Raw genomic sequence first — 20,418 nt, forward strand, 5'->3', positions numbered from 1 at the left:
TTTTATCAATTCAATTCATTGAGACTGCAGTCTGTATCTTTGGCCAGACTCTGTAGATATCCGAATTGTGCCTGGAAGCACTGTACTCCTTTGTAACCTATTTACTCCTTCCTCTCAACTTCTTTCAAGTAAATTCACCGCAGCTTCAACGTAGGCTTATCCCACAATCATCCTGACAAGTTACACTTACACATTAATGTCAACACCTGGTAGTGTACTATTTAGAACCTTAATGCTATTACTTCACATAGAACCCCAGTGCTTCAGGTTGGCCTCTACTGTTCATTACCCTGTTGTAACTTACCCCAAGCCTATAACTCTCTTTGATGTTCCAAAAATCTGTCTTCAGTATTCAGCCATGTTTCTACTCCTGGACCAAACTCCAGTTCCTGAGGATCTCCACACCTGCTTTCTTATTCACAAAATTAGAGTAATGAGAGTACCTACCTTGTTGTGAGGATTAAATACATTAATACACGTGATGCACTAAAAAAATGCCTGGCCCATTGTAAATGCTCAGAATCATCAGTTATTATCTTATTAAGCTAAATGTCTTATCTACTGGGGCAATAGGTCCCAAACATTGTTTTTCCAAAGTGTTGCTTCTGGTTCAGAAGGATTTGGTAAAGCAGTTAAAGAAGAGAAAGCAATAAAAATTGGCTCTCTGATTTTTGAGCCTGGGTGATTGGTGCTCTAGAGCAGCAGTCCCCAACATTTTTGGCACGAGGGACTGGTTCTACTATGAGAACCTAATGCCTGATGATCCTAGGTGGAGTTGAGGCAGTGATGCTAGCGCTGGGGAGCCGCTGCAAATATACATGAAGCTTCGCTTGCTTGCCTGCCGTTTATCTCCTGCTGTGTGGCCCAGCTCCTAACAGGCCACAGACCCATACCATTCTACATCCCAGGGCTTGGGAACTCCTGTTCTAGAGCAAATATTAACATGAGAATGAGAGAAAAACTACATGCTTTTCTTTCAGTTCAGGTCTAATGGGTTCAATACATCTATTTGCATGGACGGACAATAATAGCACTATTACGTTTATTTTTAAAAAAACAAAAGTAGATTTTTTCTTCCTTCCAGTGTCTCATGAGAATAGTGTAGGAGTATGGGGGACAGCACATGGAGCCATCATGTCCTCTTTACCAAAGTGGATACAGAACACACTAGAGATTTAAAAATAGGAAACTGGACAGAGAGGTTAACTTAGGAGAGATAAAGATAAGTTTGATTTTAGACATGTGTTGTGGTAGTTGAAATAAAAATGAAACATTTGAACAGAAAAACCTTTACAGAAATTGAGAATATGAAAGTCAAATATAATAAGAGAAATGATGAAAAGAAAACAGGTATGGAAATCTTCAGTGGTCTAAAGCTGATCTCTAAACCCCAGAAAATGAACGTCTCCCTTGAAAGAGAATGCAGAAAGAGAACACAAGGCTTAAGTTTATTTTCCCCATTTCTGAGTAGGATGTTTTTACACTCACAGTACATTTGAGATTGCCCTTTGACTTTTTTTTCAGTATCAAGACTTTGGGGACTGTATGCTGGGCTGTTCTTAGGGGGCATCATTGGTGTCATCATGATTCTCCAAGTGGTAATACTACTGTTGAGAAGAAGAGGTAGGTGTCTGACAGTAAAGAGATGCTTATCAGACTCTCTGTGGTAAGCAGGGGACCTCTCACCACAAGCACCAACTTGCTATCTCCACTTCAGCTTTCTGCAGGGAGCACCTTTGCAAAAACAGTATATAAACATATCCTGGAAACTTGTTCAATTGAGCCTAATTCAAAATGCCTTGATCCTCTATATTGGGCTATGGGGATAAAAAGGAGAGATGAGCCATAGGTATCTAACATGAGAGACAGTGCAAAGATAATTTAAATTCAATATGACAAGCAACACAGTAGAAGTATGTACAGGATGTTGAAGAGGTCCAGACAAGAGGCTTGACAACATCCAGCAAAAGCAGAATTCAGAAGACTCTTTGATCTCATCCTAGAAATGTTATAATTACTGACTAATAAAAGGACATTATAATAAGATGTTTTCACTTAAGAGTTGAAACCTTTCTATAATTTATCTTTATCCTTATGATATCCCTCTGAGAGAAGCAGAATAGTTGTTTCTATGTGACTTAGCAATGGCCTAATAGAGGCAAAGAGAAGCTAAGTGAATTGTGTGAAGTCGCCCAGCTGGTTGGCAAGGGAATCAGAATTGTAACTATGTCTCCAGACTACCAGGGTGTGTTCCACTAGGAAAGCTGACAAGTCATCAGAAGACAGCAGAGGAAACACTCTTTACTAAGATGTTAGCACAAATTCTGACTCGTCTTGGAGAAGTGTGCAACTCATAAAGTTGCTTAAAGCTCAACCAAATAGTATAGGAAGTCACCCACAGTAGACTTAAACAATTAAACTGCAATTATTCCCTTGAGGTTTCAGTGCCTAGAAGTAGTTTCTCCTGGCCTCTCCTCCAATTGTTCTGTGATTCAATATCTCAGGGCAGCGTGCTCCCCTCAGTACACTTTACTCATCTGCCCACACTAGAGTCAGAAAGTCCTGCTCCAAGACCAGGACAGATCCTGGGCTGGCCTGCCTATGGTGAGGAGAGAACTGGATCCTCATGCCACCAAGCTGATGGCCAATCTCATTCTCTACACATGAGACCTTCTCAGAAAAGCCCTTACCTCAGCACTCAGATGTTGGTTTTGCTTATATAAGAAAATCTAGATCATAGCACAGCTGCCTATTTTTGTCTCATTTCCTCCATCTAAGAGGTGGCTGGGGAGGAGATAGAGGGCTGGGTGATTCAGATAGAAATCATGAGGACAGTCTAAGAGGATGGGGCAGGACAGCCACATTTGGCTTAGATAATAAGGAAACAGTGAAACACCAGAGTTAAGAAAACAGAGATTAATGTGCCTACGTTAACCTAGTTAGTGGAATGTGCTGAGACCCTGACCCACATTCTTTCCTCAGCTACATTCTGCTCATCATGTAGTTGTGCTCTGAAGGGACTACTACTCCTCATCCCACTACACTTCCATACCACCTTCCCCAACACACATACTCATCCTTGTCTCTAGTCACTATATATTCCTTGTAAGTCAGGAACACAAAAACCTTTCCTCAAACCTCTGGAAAAAAAACTACCCTCAGTTTCTGTACCCTCCAAGGACTCTGCTCAAAAGATTTTGTTGGCAGTTTCTAATGGTGTCATCTCCAGAATGCAGCCATACTCTGAAGACTTTCAAACGGACTCTGGCAATTTCACATCTAGAATACATTGTTTAAGAACATGGGCTTTGTGATTAGACAAACATACTTTAAATGCAGACTTTGCCACTGACAAGCTTTGCCAGTGACAAGCTGACCAAATAAATGACTCAACCTCTCCTCTGCAAAATGAAGATAATATGTACTTTGTGGTATTGTTGTGGGCGGATCCATGAGTCCACACACAGAAATCACAGAACACAGTGGCTTTTGTGGCTAGATGGTAGGTAGGTACATACATACATATGTACATACATATATACATACATACATACACACACACACATACAAACATACGTACGCACATATGTAGACAAATCTCTTAATGTAGGTGTTTAAGTCCAATGGCCAGTAGAGGGCAGCACCAGAAACATCTGGGAACAATACCAATTTTAAAGTTTTAAAGATTTAAAATACTTAAAGTCATGGTAACATAACAATTTTATGCTTTAGGTGAGAGTTGAAAAAGACATTAGATAGTCTGCATATTCATTTTACAGTTATAATAGAAGAGACCCATGTAGATGCCATGTTTGCCTAATGTCACACAGTTAATAAGGGCTAGAATGTAGAAGCCCTAATTCTAAGACCATTTTCATTAGACAGGAAAGCATCACTGACTTTCAGTTACATTGAGCTGGCTCCTGAAAACCTGTTCTTGCACTGGGAACAAAATAAGATACTAAATGATCGTCATCCAGTGGCCTTTTTGAGAAACAACGTTCAGACTTACTTTTTCCATTTGTCTGACCATTTAGGACTGTCCTAATTCTAAATTTCAGCCTTGAGCTGGCCTGTAAGACTGGAAGTCCTTAAAGACTGGGGTCTCTTCTCTATTTGTTCCCCTCCAGTGCTGGGCGGGTGCCTCTAACTTTGCAAACACTTGTGGATTTGAACTCAAAGGATGTATTTCACGGAACTAACTTACACCTCCTCTGTTACCTCTTCTGATCACCCCAACCCTTAACCTCCACTCTACACACACACTCACACACACACACACACACACTCCTTAACCAGCATCACCCTTGACCAAAAAAGTGAAGTTGGAACCACCAAGTACTCTATGCCCACACCCACATAAGAAAATCCTACCTTGACATTTTTTGAATTCTTAGAGTTTCCCTAGTGGCTGCCCATCATTTCCACCCTTAGGATCATACCCTCATGCTACATGGTTCACCACCCTCACCACATACAAACATACATACTTTTAAAGAAAACTATACCTCCCCTAAGTGCTATTCCCTCAGAGACATGCTTCTAGTTTTTTAAGAGGATACATTCATTAGTGTTAAAATAAGTGTACCCTAAAGACTTAATGTGATTCCCTCTGGGATGGATCACCATTGCTTCTGCCTGGACTTTGTAATTGTCCCAAAATAGGCCTCCATGTTTTAGTTTGTTACTTTCCCTCCATCCTTCTTACTGCTACATGATGCACACAAAGAATACTATGAAATATTAGAAAGAATGAGATATGTAGAAAACGTCTTCAACACATTTTAAGTGAAAAGGTCAAATTACAAAGAAGTGTGTATAGAATGACCTTATTTACATTAAATAAATCTGTATAAGTACAACAAATGTCTAGGAAACACTGTCGCATATGGTCGTCACTAGCCACCTGTAGCTTTTAAATTTTAAATTAATTAGAACGAAGCCAAATTTAAAATTTAGTTTCTCAGTTGCATTACCCACAGTTCAAGTGCTCAATAGCCATCTGTGGCCTGTGGCTATCATATGAGACTACAGACATGGAACATTTCCATTATCACAGAAAGTTCTATTGCATAGAGCTGGTCTGGAAGGATATATATCAAACTGTCACAAGTGATTACTTCTGAGAATGAAATTGCATTGGTTAATGGGGGAGAGGACATATTTTTTACTCTATATTTTTTACTCTTAATTTTTGTTACAAGAATGCATTATTTTTATAATTTAAAAAGGAAAATTATAAAATTGGGTAAAAATAAAATGTTCTGCAACTTATTACTTTCCAGAGACCTTAGGCTCTGAGCATAATTTCCAAATGATAGGCACGAGAATGATATTATAGCTTGATATTCCAAATAGTCTTAAGTGAGTCACCCTTCTTACACCTTCTCCCTGCTTCACATACACCAAGTCCCACTGAAACTAGGAGATGAGAAAGCTCTGAATGAAAAAAAAATGTTATGAGCTGGAGAGTACAAAAGAGGTATAAATAACTTACCTTTCCCTTAAAGAACTTAGAATCCTATTGAAAGATCAGATACATACATCAAAAAATAGAGAATAAAATAATCGAATGGCATGCCAATTACATCTAACATGTAGTGAGAATTTACCATATGCCAGACACTATTCTAAATACTTCACAAGAAATGTCTCATGTAATCCTTGCAACAGCCCAGTGAGGCAGATATTTCAACCTCATTTCACAAGTAGGAAAATGAACCCAGAGAGATCAAGTGGCTAACCTAACATTATATGACAAATGTGCAGAGGGGTTTGGAACTCAGTGTTTTTGTTTCTATAGTACTCTTCGGGAAGGTTGGTATGCAACTGGGGTAAAATCAGATCTGAGCAGAGAGTTCATGCTGGGGATCAGAGGGAGATAACCTCTATGGTTTCTTTTCCCCAGGTAAAGCAGACCATTACCAGCCAACAGTGGAAGCGAAAAGCCTTACTATCTATGCCCAAGTCCAGAAATCAGGTGTAAGTTTTATACTTTGTCTGGGGTGGACCTGTCACATTTCCCTTGGATTCCTGGCCAGTCCACCTTGCATGTCTGACATTCACAGTTCTACATGGGTTCTGGAGCAGGGAAGATCAGGCAAGCAGAAGTCAAGAACAAGAGCTCACTAAAATAGGCATTAAACTTCAGTGTCAGATGGGACTCTTTGTTAATGAAATAATGAAAAACACTGGGTAATCTGATTATTTCTTCATAGGAAGCTAGAGAGGCATGACATGTGACTCCTTCTGGGTCTGCCATTCTAGGACTCTCCAGTTCCAAGTTATCAAAGTCTCTCCTCTAGGGAAAGGGCTTGAGGAGAGAGAGAAAGGTTTGAAAAGGCTATTGTGTAATGTGTTGGTCCGATCCAAGTCTAGGAGTTTACAAAGTGCCAAAGAGACAAGGAAAGAGGATCTTGAGGAGTAGGGAAGAAAGAAGGAAGCTAAAGGGATTATGGTTAGCTATGAAGATATAGTTTTTCAGACTCGAAGACAACTCTAGGTGATAAATAGGCCAGAATCTGTCCATTTAGAGTATAGAGAAGGCAAATTCTGGAGTAAAGGATGTGAAGGTAAAGACAGCTTTGATTATCACCTTGGAATATTGCATCAGATGACAATAAATGCATTTCTGATAACCAGAAATGAAGTTTTGGACAAAGCTCTTATTTCTACTGTCTTCTAGTGGCCTGGAGGGTTTATTACACAGGCCATGACCACCACTGAGACCCAAGCTCCATTTAAATATAGAGTCCCCAAGAGCAACCTCCACCCTTGCATTTACCATGGTTCCTTCTCTATCTATTCTATACCATGCTGCAAGCATCCCTCTTTTTACTGTAAAGTATAACATATATACCAAAAGCGCACAATGTATAAGTATCGGCTCAGTGAATTACCCCATCTTGATATCTAGTAAAGCAAGTCTTGCTTTCTTCAAGAGTTTTTGACTATTTTTGTCCCTTTGTACTTTCATATGTATTTAAGAATCAGCTTCTCAAGTATCACGAAAAGGAAAAAAATCCTATTAGGGTTGCATTGAATCTATAGATGTATTTGAGGAGAAATTACATCTTGCTGTATTGAGTCTCCTAATACCATAAAACTACCACTCAGGTCAAGGAACAGAACATTACCAGCAACCCCCAGAAGACCTTCTCGTACCCTCCCAATCACTACCCTCTCTCTCCTCCCCTAAGATACCCTTATCCTGACTCTAAAAATATTTTTTAGTTTCCTCTCTCTCTTTTTAAAAATTACTCAATATGGATTTAATGAAAGAAGAAAGAAAGGGTGAGCATTTGGCACCCTCTATAGGTGATGGGGACATATTCTGTTTAACCTGGCATTCAAGGCCTTTGAAGGTCTTTGAAACTCTGTAACCAGATACTCTGGGCTGAGGCTTTTTTTAAAAATAATTTTTAAAAAAATTATAGTTGGCATACAATATTATATTATTTTCAGGTGTACAACATAGTGATTAGACATTTATATAACTAACAAAGTGATCACCCTGATAAATCTAGTACACATTTGACACCATACATAGTTATTACAATATTCGACTACATTCCTTATGCTACTTTACATCCCCATGACTATTTTGTAACTACCAATTTGTACTTCTTTATCCTTTCCCCTTTTTCACCCACTCTCCTGACCCCACTCTCATCTGGCAACCATCAAAATGTTGTCTGTATTTATGAGTTTGTTTCTGTATTGTTTGTTTATTTTGTTCTTTAGATTCCACATGCAAGTGAAATTATATGGCATTTGTCTTCCTCTGTCCAAGCTACTCCATAGGTTCATCCATGTTGTTGCAGATGGCAAGATTTTATTTTTTTATAGCTGAATAATATCCATTGTATATTGTACCACCTGTTCTTTATTCATTCATCCATTGATGGACACCCAGGTAGCCTCCATATCTTGACTATTGTAACTAATTCTGAGATAAACATATTGATTCTCATGTCCCTTCAAAGTAATGTTTTCGGTTTCTTCAGATAAATTCTCAGAAGTAGGATAACAGGGTCCTTTCTTGTCTCTTGTTATAGCTTAATTTTAAAGTCTATTTTGCCTGGTATTAAGTATTGCTGACCTAGCTTTATTCGTTTGTTTCCATTTTCATGAAACATCTTTTTCCATTCTTTTACTTTCAGTCCGTGCGTGTCTTTCAATCTGAGGTGAGTCTCTTTATAGGCAGCATATGTAAGGGTCTTGCTTTCTTATCCATTCAGCCACCCTATTTTTTTCCCCCTCTTCAGTCCCCTCCTCCCACTTTCACCCCTGACCTACAAACGTTGCCATCTCCCTTTAAGAACTGGATCTCTGGAAGCGAGGCATTTCCTCCCATGCACCCGCAGTGCGCACCCGGGCCCGGCGCACTGAGGTGGCTCTGCGCACCTGGGGCCTGGCACACCCAAGATATGGTCCGTGGCTCCACCTGGGGCGCGAACCCAGGACCTTCTGAGTGTAAAGCAGACATGCTAACCACTACACACTATGGAGCCACCAACCACCCTATCTTTTGATTGGAGAATTTAATCCATTTAATTTTAAGTAATTGTTGATAGATATATATTTATCGTTTGTATTTTCATCTTTTTTTTCTTCTTCTTAAAGAAGTTCCTCCAACATCTCCTGTAATGCTTGCTTAATGTTGATAAACTCCTTTAGCTTTTTCTTGTCCAAGAAACATTTTATCTGTCCTTCGATTCTAAATGATAGCTTTACTGGGTAGAATAATCTTGGTCGTAGGTCCTTTCTTTTCATCACTTTGAATATTTCCTGTCAATCCCTGCTGGCCTGTAAAGTTTTCGAGAAACTTTTTATGGGAGCTCCCTTTTAGGTAACTAACTGCTTTTCTTTTGTTGCTTACAATATTCTCTCTTTGCCTTTAACCTTTGGCATTTTAATTATGATGTGTCTTAGTGTGAGCCTCTTTAGATTCATCTTGTTTGGAACTCAGCACTTCCTGGGCTTGTATGTCTTTCCTTCTCCAGGTTAGGGAAGCTTTCCGTCATTATTTCTTCAAGTAGGTTTTCAATTTCTTGCTCTCGCCTCTTCTTCTTCTGGTACCCCTATGATGCAAATGTTGTTATGCTTGATATTGTCCCAGGAGCCCCTTAAACTATCCTCATTTTTTTGGATTCTTTTTTCTTCTTGTTCTAATTGGATGTTTTCTGCTACCTTATCTTCTAAATCACTGATTTGATCCTCCATTTCATCTTATCTGTTGATTCCCTCTAATGTATTCTTCATTTCAATTATTGTATTCTTCATTTCTGAATGGTTCCTTTTTTTATGTTTTCTAGCCCAATTTTTATATTTTCTGTTTCTTTGTTAAAGTTCTCACTGAGTTCATCTACTCTTCCTCTAAGTTCCTTGAGCATTCTTCTAACTAGTGTTTTGAACTCTGCATCTGGTAGATTGCTTGTCTCCATTTTGTTTAGTTCTTTTTCTGGAGCTTTGTTCTGATCTTTCATGTGGGACATATTTCTTTATCTCCTCATTTGGGTTGCATCTTTGTGTTTATTTCTATGTATTAGGTAGGCCTGCTATGTCTCCCAGTTTTAGTAAAGTGGTTTTATGTAGGTGTCCTGTGGGGCCCAGTGGCTCAGTCTTCCCTGGTTACCTGAGTCAGGTGCTCATGGTGGGTCCCTTGTACTGGCTGTGTGTGCCCTTTTATTGTAGCTGAGACTTGGTTGCTTTTTGCACAAAAATGGGAGAGATTGACCCTCAGGCTGATTGGTTGTGAGCACTGGCTAGTGACTACAGTAGAGGAGCTGTTATACAGAGGTTGACCCTATGAAGCAAGATTCATTTTAGCAGGGCTCTGGTGCCTGCCCAGTCTGCCTTTTGTGTATGCTGTCATTGGATATGGCCCTGGGTGGTGCTCCAGTTCAAACCAAAGCTAGCTATCAGGTGTGCAAGCTGGGGCCTCCTGGGAGGGGTCCTGCTTCAGGCCAAGTTCAACTACAGCCTGTGCACTGCCTGGGGCCACTTGGCAGATGGCCACCACCCACACTGGCATAGATGTGCCTCGAGAAGCCAAGCCACAAACTGAGGCTGGCTGCCACTAAAGCTGGACTTGAGGCTGTTCAGCAAGAGGTACGGGGCACTACAAGGCCAGATGCTGCTTGTTTGAGTTTTGTGAAACTTTGAGAGATTTTAGAAAAGTCTACAGCATGAGCCAAGGCAGATCATTTGTATGGAAAACTCACTAGAAGTGGCTTGGTTTGTCCTGAAAGTTGGGTGGGAGAGGGTCTCAGAGGATCACAGAATGGGGCAACCAGTGTTATTCAGGTTGATGGAGACTCAGATATGGCAGCTGCCTGTGTTGGCATGCCAGGTCGGGGAGGGTTCAACAAAGGAACAATGGTGTCTGCCAGTATTTCTGTTTGGGAGAAAGCTGCCCCTCCAGCCCTCACTCTGATGCCAGATAACTCAGTTTCTCCCTTTATGTCCCTGGAAACTTTTGATCTTCTGCCCTAGTGCTGGAGCTCAGAATGAGTGAGTCTGTCAATGAGTAAGTCTGTGTGCGGATCCCTTAAGAGGAATGTATGCAACTCCAATGGCCCTCTGTCTCACTCAGCCACAATCTCTGCTGGTTTTCACAGCCAATAGTTGTAGGGACCTCTCTTCTCAGCATTGGAACCCTGGGTTGGGGACCCCAGTGTGGAGCTGGGACCCTTCACTCTTTTGAGGGAATCTCAGCCAAGATATCCCTCCCAGTGCTCAACCATTACATGTGGATGTGGGACCACCCCATCCTGTGTCTCTGCCCTCCTACCAACCTCAAGATGGCCTCTTTTGTGTGCCCCCAGTTGTAGAGGACTTCTGTTCAACTAGACTTCAGGCGACTCCCATTATGGCTGTTCTGTAATTCAGTTGTAATTTTGATGTGGTTGTGAGAGGAGGCAAGCATAGCCTTTATCTACTCTGCCATCTTGACCAGAAGCTCCTCTCTCTTTTTTTCTTGATTTATGAAAATGTAATTCTAGAGTATTTTTCCTCTTGTGTCTGATTTCTGTTGCTCAATATTATCTTTATGAGATGCATGCATGTCTTTGAGCTTAGATATAATACATTCATTTTCATTGCTTATAGAATGTCAATGTATAAATATGCTAGAGTTTATTTATCCAGTTGACTATTGATGAACATTTGGGTTATTTCTAGTTTGAGGCTATTATGAAAATTGCACTATGAACATCCATATGTATTTCTCTTGATAGATACATGCACATATTTTTGTTGGGTATATACCTAGAAGTAGATTTGCCAAATCATAGAGTATGCATGTCCTCAAATCGACTAGATAAAGCCAAACTGTCTTTCAAAGCATGTTTACCAATTTACTTTTCTACCAGCTACATATAAGTTTCAGTAGCTACACATTCTAATCAAAACCTGTTAATTATTAGTCTTTTAAATTTTAGTCATTTTGTTGAATGTGGCTTTTATAGTTTCATTTTGAACTCCCCTAATTATTAAGGAAGTTGAACAATTTTCCATGTTTATTGACCATACAAATATCCTCTTTCTTAAAGAAACTGATAAATCTCTTGTCTCCCTCTTTTTGAGTTTCAGCCTTTTTTTTTTTAATAGATTAGTATAATGAAGATATTTTGTTACCTCCTTAAAGATGTTTGGTTTATCTTTCTCATTTATGTCTGTTATGTACCTGAAAATGACTTTTGGAGAATGGTGTGAGATAGGTCATTTCATTTTTCTCTACATGGATATCCTATGGTTCATTTATTGAAAAGACTATTCCTTGAAAGAACATACGGAAAGGGAGGCTTAGCCATCCCCACTGTCCCAGCTGAACCCAGCCCTCAGCCATTCCTCCAAAATACTGAACGCAGCTGCACAAGCAAGTCCTGGAAAAACCAGCAGAATTCAACCAACGCACAGAATCATGAGAAATAATAAATCATTGTTTTAAGTCCTAAAAAAAAAAAAGAAAAGATTTTCCTTGCCTACTACAGTGTCACCTTCATCATAAATCAAGGATTCAAATATGCGTGGATCTATTTTGAGATTCTCTATTCTGCTCCATTAGTCTATATGTTTATATTTGCACAGTACTATACTGTCTTTACAAATCTGTGATTACAGATTTATTATAAGTTTGTTATCTGGTAAAATGAATCTTCTCACTTGTTCTTATTCTTCTTCAAGAGTTCTTGACCATTTTTGGTCTTTTGTATTTTCATATATATTTTCAATTTGGTTTGTCAAGTTCCACCTAAGAATCCTGCTGGAATTCTATTTAGAAGTGCATTGATCAATTTGAGAAGACCATACATATTTATATTGTTGAGCCTTTCAATTCACAAAATGATGTATGCTTTCCTTTATTTAGATATTTTTAAAATTTCTCTAAGTGATATTTTATAGTTTTCTCCATAAGAAGACTTGTACATACTTTGTAAATTATTATTTGGCATTTGAGTATTGATATTTTGGGATACTATCAGCAATATTATCTTAAACTTTTTTAGTTACTATTTATTATTGATATATAGAAATAAAATTAATTTTTATATATTAACCTTATATTTGTGATATTTCTAAACATATAAGTTTCAGTCATTTATCTATAGATGATTTTAAATTTTCTTTGTACACAATTGTATCATCTGTAAAATATTACAGTTTTACTTCATTTTCAATTTGCATAACTTCTTTTCCTTTTTCTTTCCCTATTTTACTACCTGAGATATCTCAAACAACATTATTTGAAAGTGGTAGTAATGGCATCCTTGTATGGTTCCAACCTCAAAAGAAAGGATTTTAATATCTTACCATTAAATATGATTTTTGCTGATGGATTTTTGATGCTGCCTTTTTATGTGATTAAAAATATTCTCTTCCAATCCAGGTTTTCTAAGACATTTTATCATGAATTGACATTGAATTTTATCAACACTCTGCATCTATTAATATAATCTCATAATTAACAAAAATTATCTGTTTTATTTATCTGCTGAACTACATTGATTTGCAAAGATTAAACCAACTTTGCATTTCTGGAATAGAAGCAATTTTTTCTGGTCCTTTTTAAATAATGTTGGATCTTATTTGTTAAGAATTTTTTTTCCATTTATGTTTCTGAGTGAAACTGGTCTGCAATTTTTATTTCTTGTAATGACCTTGTAAAATTTTGATAGCAAGATTATGCTAACCTCACAAAATAGATTGGGTTGTATGTTAGTTTCCTACTACTAGTGTAACAAATTACTACAAACTTGGTGACTTAAAACAACAAAAACTTATTCTCTAATAGTTCTGTAAGCCTGAAGTCCAAAACGAAGGTGCCACTAGGGCCATGCTCTCTCTGAGGCTCTAGGGGATAATTTTCTTTGCTTCTTCCAGCTTCTACGGCTCCAGGAACTCTGGCATTTGTTGGCTTGTAGCTACAGAACTCCAATTTCTGCCTCCATTTTCACATAACTTTCATCTCTCTATGTTTCTTGGTCTTCTCCTTTTCTGTCTCTTATAAGGACACTTGTCACTGATTTTAAGACACACTCTAATCCACATGACTTCATTTTGAAATTATTACCGTAATTACATCTACAAAGACCCTATTCCAAAAAAAAGGTCACGTTTTCAGATTCTGGGAGGACCTATTTGGGGCGAGGGGCAACAGTTCAACCCACTACAGGGTGTATTTCCTTTTTGTTATTCTATGGAAGTGTTTGAGTAGAATCTATGTTATTTTTCCCTTTAAATATTTGGCAGAATTCACAGGTGAAGCTCTCTGAGCTAGGAGTTTCTTTGATTTAAATTATACTTTTATTATCTCATTTTCCTTTCTATTAGATTAGTAATTAAACAAATTTTTTTTCTATTCTTTTATTGGCTACTCTGAAATTATTTAATGCATCCTTAACTTATCAAAGTCTAATATTTATTCCCTTCCTGGACAGTACTTTAACTCCATCTTTAACTTCACCTCCTAATTTATGTGCAGTTTTGGTCATTATTTAAATTTCACATATATTTTAAACATACAATACATAATTATTATTGTTTTCAATATGCATTTAGACCGACCCACATCCTTACAATTATCTTTGTTCCTATTCACAATACCTGTATGATATCATATGAAGACTGATAACATGGACAATTATTCAAAATTAATATTTCCTTTGTTCTTGTTTTAATGACTATACAATACCATTAGAAGGACTATAATAACATAGAAAATTATTTACTAAATGTTTGCTGTCTTCTAGGGACTCTTATAGGTCTTATCAGGGCTATTACCTTGCACAATTCCAGGGGATAACATTAATAAAGAATATGTGAGAATAATGCCCTTGGAATTTCTTGCAAAGTATGCTTCCTGGAGTTTTGCCCTAAATGAAGACACCAAGATAAAAAAAAATGTACTAAATTATAACAACTATGCTTAAAATAATTCCCTAGGCATAGACAAAAATGCTGAAGGGAAATCTAACAACATGAAAACCATGTTATGTTGAAGTGATAAGGCTATAGGTGATTTCCTTTATACTTTATTCTTCTTTCTAAAACTTTTAATTTAAATGTTAAAAGCATAAGTTATTCACTTTCTCCTCCAGCCTCTAAGTCAAGTCATACTAAAATCTTCCTAGACAGGAAGACAGGCAGGGGTTGCTTCTGTTGATAAAGGTCTCTAAATTAGTTTCACATTCTCCTAATTCATATCATTATTGCAAGTAATTCTTCCTTAAATTCAAAATTTCTCCAAATTATAGTATCTACAAGTTGTCTGGGATCTTGAAAGTCATCTATTCGAATCAGGCAATTACTGCTTAAATTATCTTCTACAACATTATTTCCAAAGTTGACTAGATCTATTTTACTAAAATATAGTCTGTGACCAAGCAGCGGCAGCATCACCTGGGACCTTATTAAAAATGCAGAATCTTAGGCCCCACCTCAGATCTTCTGAAATAGATCAAACCTCTTAACAAAATCCCCAGTTAATTCATGTGCACATTAAGTTAAAAGACTCTAGTGGGACTCCTGGCTTTAATACTTCTTACATTGTATACATTAGGAAAGTAATAAATCTTTCTGGGCTTTAGTTTGTTCATCTGTAAAATGTGAGTGATGACAGTATTTAACATATACAGTGCTTGTGAGAAAAAAATGAGAAGACATGTTAGGACTGTAAACTTTAATACACTTACGTATGTGTGGTTATTATTAAGTTTAATATTTGGGCAGGAAAGAGAAGTAATGAGAAACCACATTAGAGTATAGGGATGGAATGAACTCTGTATGTAATAGGTGATATATAAGCGAGACTCAAGTACTGTGAAGATTGCCTTCTCTTCAGGTGCCCCCAGGAAGAGCCATACCAATTTCCACTCACTGTGAGGAAGACTTTTAAATCATCTACAAAACGCCAATAATAAATTAGGCTGACTCATGAGTTTGTGAACTCCAAGAAGTCACTTGGAGAGTCCAAGCAAAGCCCAGATAATTGAGTTCCAGAAAATTTGAAGGAGAATTTCCACCCAGGAGAAGGCTGAATGAAATGACTAAGGACATTTCTAACTCAAAAATTCTTGCTTCTGTGCTTCTCCATGAAGAGAGTTGGATGGGAAATAACTCTCCTTTCTTTGCTCCTTTTGTAGTCTGTTCAGAAGAAACCTGATTCCCTGCCAGCTCAGGACTCCTGCACCACCATTTATGTTGCTGCCACAGAACCTGTCCCAGAGCCTATTCAGGTGAGGCATCTGTAGAGAGAGAATAGGTGGAGGAGGGGAAAGGGTAGGACCTGTGTAGCACTAAAATGAAACAGAGTCTTGAAAAGGAAAAGGCAGGTCCTAGCAAGCAGGTAGCAAGGAGCATCTATGGCCTCAATTGCAAGGCTTCTGGATGCTGCCTCCAGCAATGCCCAACTGTGACAGACCCTGAACAAGTCTCTATTATCCATGATTTCTGAGACATTTTCCTTTTCCTAAGCAGTGCTGTTTTCATTTGTTCCTTTGAAGCTAGTGCCAGTCCACTCACAGACATCTTCTGCTTTGCCCCTAGGAACCAAGCTCCGTCACAGTCTATGCTAGTGTGACACTTCCGGAGAGCTGACACCACGGGCCCAGTTAAGGGACTTTCTGAAGGAACATGGAGGAGCCAAAATAAACACTGAACTTGGCCCAGGTCTCAAGTTCCCCAGGACACTCTACACATCTGTACTGTTCTTGAATCAACTCTCTGGTGATGTTGCTTCCACATACACCAGTGAAATGGACAAGGAACTGAGGCTCCCAAGCACTTCAACTGCTGTGCAGAGCACAGGCCCAGAACAGAGTTTTCCAACTCTGGTGTAGCAGATGAAATGGATAATGTGGGTCCAGTGAGTTCAGACTTCCAGGTGTCTTGCTCTTTGTGGGGATTGGATAATAAAAGCTAAAGTCAGAAAGCCGGGACATCTAGCACCTATCTCAGACAGCTGACCACCAGCCACAAAGTCTGGAACAGTTTGCATTTTGGCTGTCTGTACTTCATTCTGGGAGCTGAACCCAATCACCATACAGATCTAGGAAATGAGGGATGAATTCCTTATTATATGTATAACACTTTGAGATTATTCTATAAAAGCTAAAGAGTTAATAAAATGAAAACATGACTTTGAGGTCTCTGAGCTTTGAATAATAGAATGAAGTATTTAAATTAAATTAAAAGTATTGTTCTGTGCAAATGGCATTTGTAATTTAAAGAAGAGTGGCAAATGTTTGGTGATGCCATTACAAAGGAATTTGAGATCATCGGAATTTGTTCCAGGGTGATTTTTCACTTCTCCAAATGATTTTTAAATCTTAATTCTCTGTTTACTCCATTGAACAGCAAACCTAGAGCCTCGGCTAAGACTCTTCAACCCGATTCTGAATCTATTTTATATTCTTATAGCCTTATAGCCTTACATCATTGGAGTTTCTATTACCTACTTCCTAATCCCTTCATACCACTCCTCACACTAAATTTATCCCCATTAGAAAATTAACATATTTTAGCCTGTCGGCTTCAAGTAATTGAATGTTTAATAACTTAAAATTGCAGGCTGCAGACAGAAAGAGCCTTTTTTCATAAAGTCCTATTTTTTTCCTATTTTCTTCTTTTAGACAGGCCCTCTTCAGTTTAAGCCCTTCTTTCTGGTGGATTCTTGTATAAGATTAGTGAACACTTTAAGAAATCACCAACTATGTAATTACAGCCATATAACAAGGATCACCAACTTTCCAGCTCCAAACCCTGAGGTTCTTATTGCCTTGTATCTCCTATGTTCAGTCAATTCACATTTTAGTTCTGTTGCTTGATGTATCCTATTTCTTGGTACCAATTTTGATATAGTGTGCTTAGTTGCAATCAACAAAAACTGGTCTGGATTTTTTATGCGTAAAAGCAATCTACTGAAAACATATATTGGTTGGTATAAATAACTGCTAAAAGGTTATTTACTATGAACCAATACTTTGAAAATGAGCAAGAAAGGAGGAAATATAGGTCATGGCTAGGACCAGAGTCCAAGTCACAAAAGTCACAAAATCAGCCCAAGAATAATGATGCTGAGCACCAATTGCTCCAAGTCACAAAATCAGCCCAAGAATAATGATGCTGAGCACCAATTGCTCTGCCATTGTCCTCCCAGCACTAGATCTGGACTCCGTCACTCTCTCCCTACCTCACTGAACTCAATATTGCTGTTGCACCATCTGCACCAAAGTGATTTCTCCAGGGTCTATTTTTCATCTCTTCATCTTTAGTTTCTAATTCAGAGTCTGGAACTGAGTGGCCAATCGTAGATCACAAGTTCATGTTCTACTCCAAGGGAGGCTGAAAATTGGATATCTGATATTTTTGACTTTCATAATGGTTGGTGGGTTCTGCTTCCTATGAGTTAGAAAATTCCCTAAATATAAGCAGTAAAATTCGATCCTGGGCAGGCAAAAACAAAAACAAAACAGAACAAAACAAAAATGCCCACTACATCCTTGTCTAACTTTAGGCTCATTAGCTGTCTCTTAGGAGCACTCTCTCCTTTACTACAACTCAGATTGTTCCAGCAACTCAGTTCCCAACACTTGGGTTTTTCCTGAGGCTAAATTCTACCTGATGGAAGGGCAAAAACAAAGGGGAAAGAAGGGGTTATCCCCCCAAATTCCTTCTCCTCAGCTCAAGACCTCACTAGATAGGATGGCTATGTCTTAGAGACTTTCGTGCCATCCTTCAAATGACATCTGATTTACGTCGTGTACCACCAGACCCAGGTTCAAGTGGGAAAGCAGGGAACCCCTCATGTAATATTCTTCCCACTCTCTAGTTTTGTTCAAAGGCACTGTAAGTGAGCTAAATGTTCCTTTTCTTCAGGCTTAAAAAAGTAAAACTAATACTTCAGAGTCTGGTTTCTCCGTGTTTCCCCGCCCCCCGTCCCCAACTTTTTCTTTTGAATTAGCATATCTGAATTCTGGAGAACTCAAGAGGAACAGACCCATCTTCAGTCTTCAGGGACTGGTGTTCTACAGCACAACTGGGCATAGTATCAAGCCTCTTTTGGAGGACATTTACTCTAGTCACACAACCAGGGTGTGATTGGTAAAGCATGCATATGCAGGCTGAGAAACTACTGATTTACAGTAAGTTACTTCTCTTCCTGAAGGTTTTGTTTCTACCTCCTGAAAATGAATAAAATACAGATAATCTATCAAGAAAATTGCACTCCTGTCTTGTGTTACTTAGAGGATTCATAACATAGCAGTATGGCAAGACACTTTTCTGGCCTTGTGTTTCTATGGCTATAATTATGAAACACTGAAAGTGGCTGATTTGATTTGATAAACTGTGAGTTTCCCTTTCCCGGGGCATGGGCAAGGGTTAGTTCTCTGTCCTCTTCACCAAACTCAGGAGCCACCTTCCACAGAGAGAAGAGAATTGTGTTTAAAGGATTGCTTAATTTTTGTCACTGCCAGAGTAATCACTTTCCCTGAACTTCTCCACATTTCTCTTCTGAAGCAAACCTAGAACAGGGTTTCTCAACTGCATACCATTGATATTTTGGTTCAGATAATTGTTTGTCATGGGGGCTGTCCCATGCACTGTATGATGATCAGCAGAATTCCTGGCCTCTGAAAACTAGATGCCAGTAGCATAAACCCTTACTCTGATCATGACAGTCAAAATAGACTCCCAAGACTACCAAATGTTCCCTCGTGGGAAAAATTTTCCCACTGATTGAGAACCACTGACGTAGAAATATACTGGCCCCCTAGTGATCTCTGTGTAAACTAAGTATACCTCTATATACCAAGAAGTAGAGCTATCAAAAATCACATTTTGAAAGTGGCCACCAGGTCGCTTACGCATAGCCCACACCTGCCAAAATTCCCAAGACTAAATAAATATTAGAGTTACCAGAGTAGCTTTTTAAAAATACTAATGTTAGTTTGGAGAAACATGGTGGAGTGAGAGATGTCCCCAGATCTCTCCCCTTGAATCAACAATAAGCTAAACATCTAAAACTCAACAAGAAACACCCAAACTACACAACAGCACATCTGAGCGTGAGATCTGCACATAACAGTTACCATGGGTCAGAGCCTGGGTGTCAGGTGGTAGACTGGGAGAAATAAAGAAGCTGCCTCTCACAGCCTCTAGAGCTCCCTGTGGGAGGAGAAGGAGGGGAGAAGGTGCGGCAAGTTCCCTGAACAATCTTGACTGGGAGTGCTGTGAGCTCTATGTGTCGGCGGCAGGGCCCAGTCATCAGGGCAGAAAGCAGAGAAGTGGAAGGGGACCATAAAGAAACAACAGTTGATTTTTACCAGCTGGGGTTGCAAAACTGAAACTGAGCTGCAGCCCCCAACTCCCAAATAGAGGGCAACTCCCCCCATACCTTCTGAGACCAATTACCAGGGAGCCCCAGGGGAATCTGAGCAAACACTGCAGACACCATCGAAGACACTGAAAGGGATTGAAACTGAGGATGGTGAGCATAATTAAAATCTACAAGGAAATTAAAAAGGCATTATTAAGGCTTTCTATAAAGATTCCAAGAGGCTTAGACGCCACCTACTGGAAATCAAAAGAAAAGTATCTTCTTTGCAGCAGGCTAAAGAGAGACTTTTATATAATAAAACTTCTTTCTGGAAAAACAGCAGAATATACTTCCATTAATGCCCAGGCACAGAAATAGTCCACTAAACACCATGAACAACCAAGGTGACAAGGCATCCAAAAGAAAGAGGAAAATCTCCAGAAAATAAGCTTACAGACATAGAAATATGCGACTTAAATGACAGAGAATCTAAGATGGTACTTCTGAAAAAACTCAGTGAGTTCCGAAATTAGTCATATCAAGAATTTCAGGAACTGAAAAAACAACTAGATGAGCAGAGCAAGGAGATTGAAACT

The 20,418-nt window shown here is 38.8% G+C and overlaps 1 protein-coding gene across 2 annotated transcripts in view; it reads left to right on the top strand.

Annotated features, from left to right (window-relative positions):
• Window positions 1-17,130, top strand: part of SLAMF1 (signaling lymphocytic activation molecule family member 1) — a 36,498-nt gene extending 19,368 nt beyond the window's left edge. Inside the window, exons 4-7 of one of the 2 annotated variants that reach the window (XM_039839947.1) lie at window positions 1,525-1,623; window positions 5,909-5,982; window positions 15,648-15,740; window positions 16,051-17,128. In XM_039839947.1, the coding sequence (XP_039695881.1) occupies window positions 1,525-1,623; window positions 5,909-5,982; window positions 15,648-15,740; window positions 16,051-16,101 (317 nt within the window). In that variant the 3' untranslated portion in view covers window positions 16,102-17,128. Of the gene's footprint in view, window positions 1-1,524; window positions 1,624-5,908; window positions 5,983-15,647; window positions 15,741-16,050 lie in introns of both variants that reach the window. The other variant, XM_039839948.1, reaches the window with a different exon arrangement.
• The last annotated feature ends 3,288 nt before the right edge of the window (window positions 17,131-20,418 follow it).

This window comes from Pteropus medius, unplaced genomic scaffold (assembly GCF_902729225.1).
Source record: "Pteropus medius unplaced genomic scaffold, Ma_sr-lr_union100, whole genome shotgun sequence".
NCBI classification, from domain to species: domain Eukaryota; kingdom Metazoa; phylum Chordata; class Mammalia; order Chiroptera; family Pteropodidae; genus Pteropus; species Pteropus medius.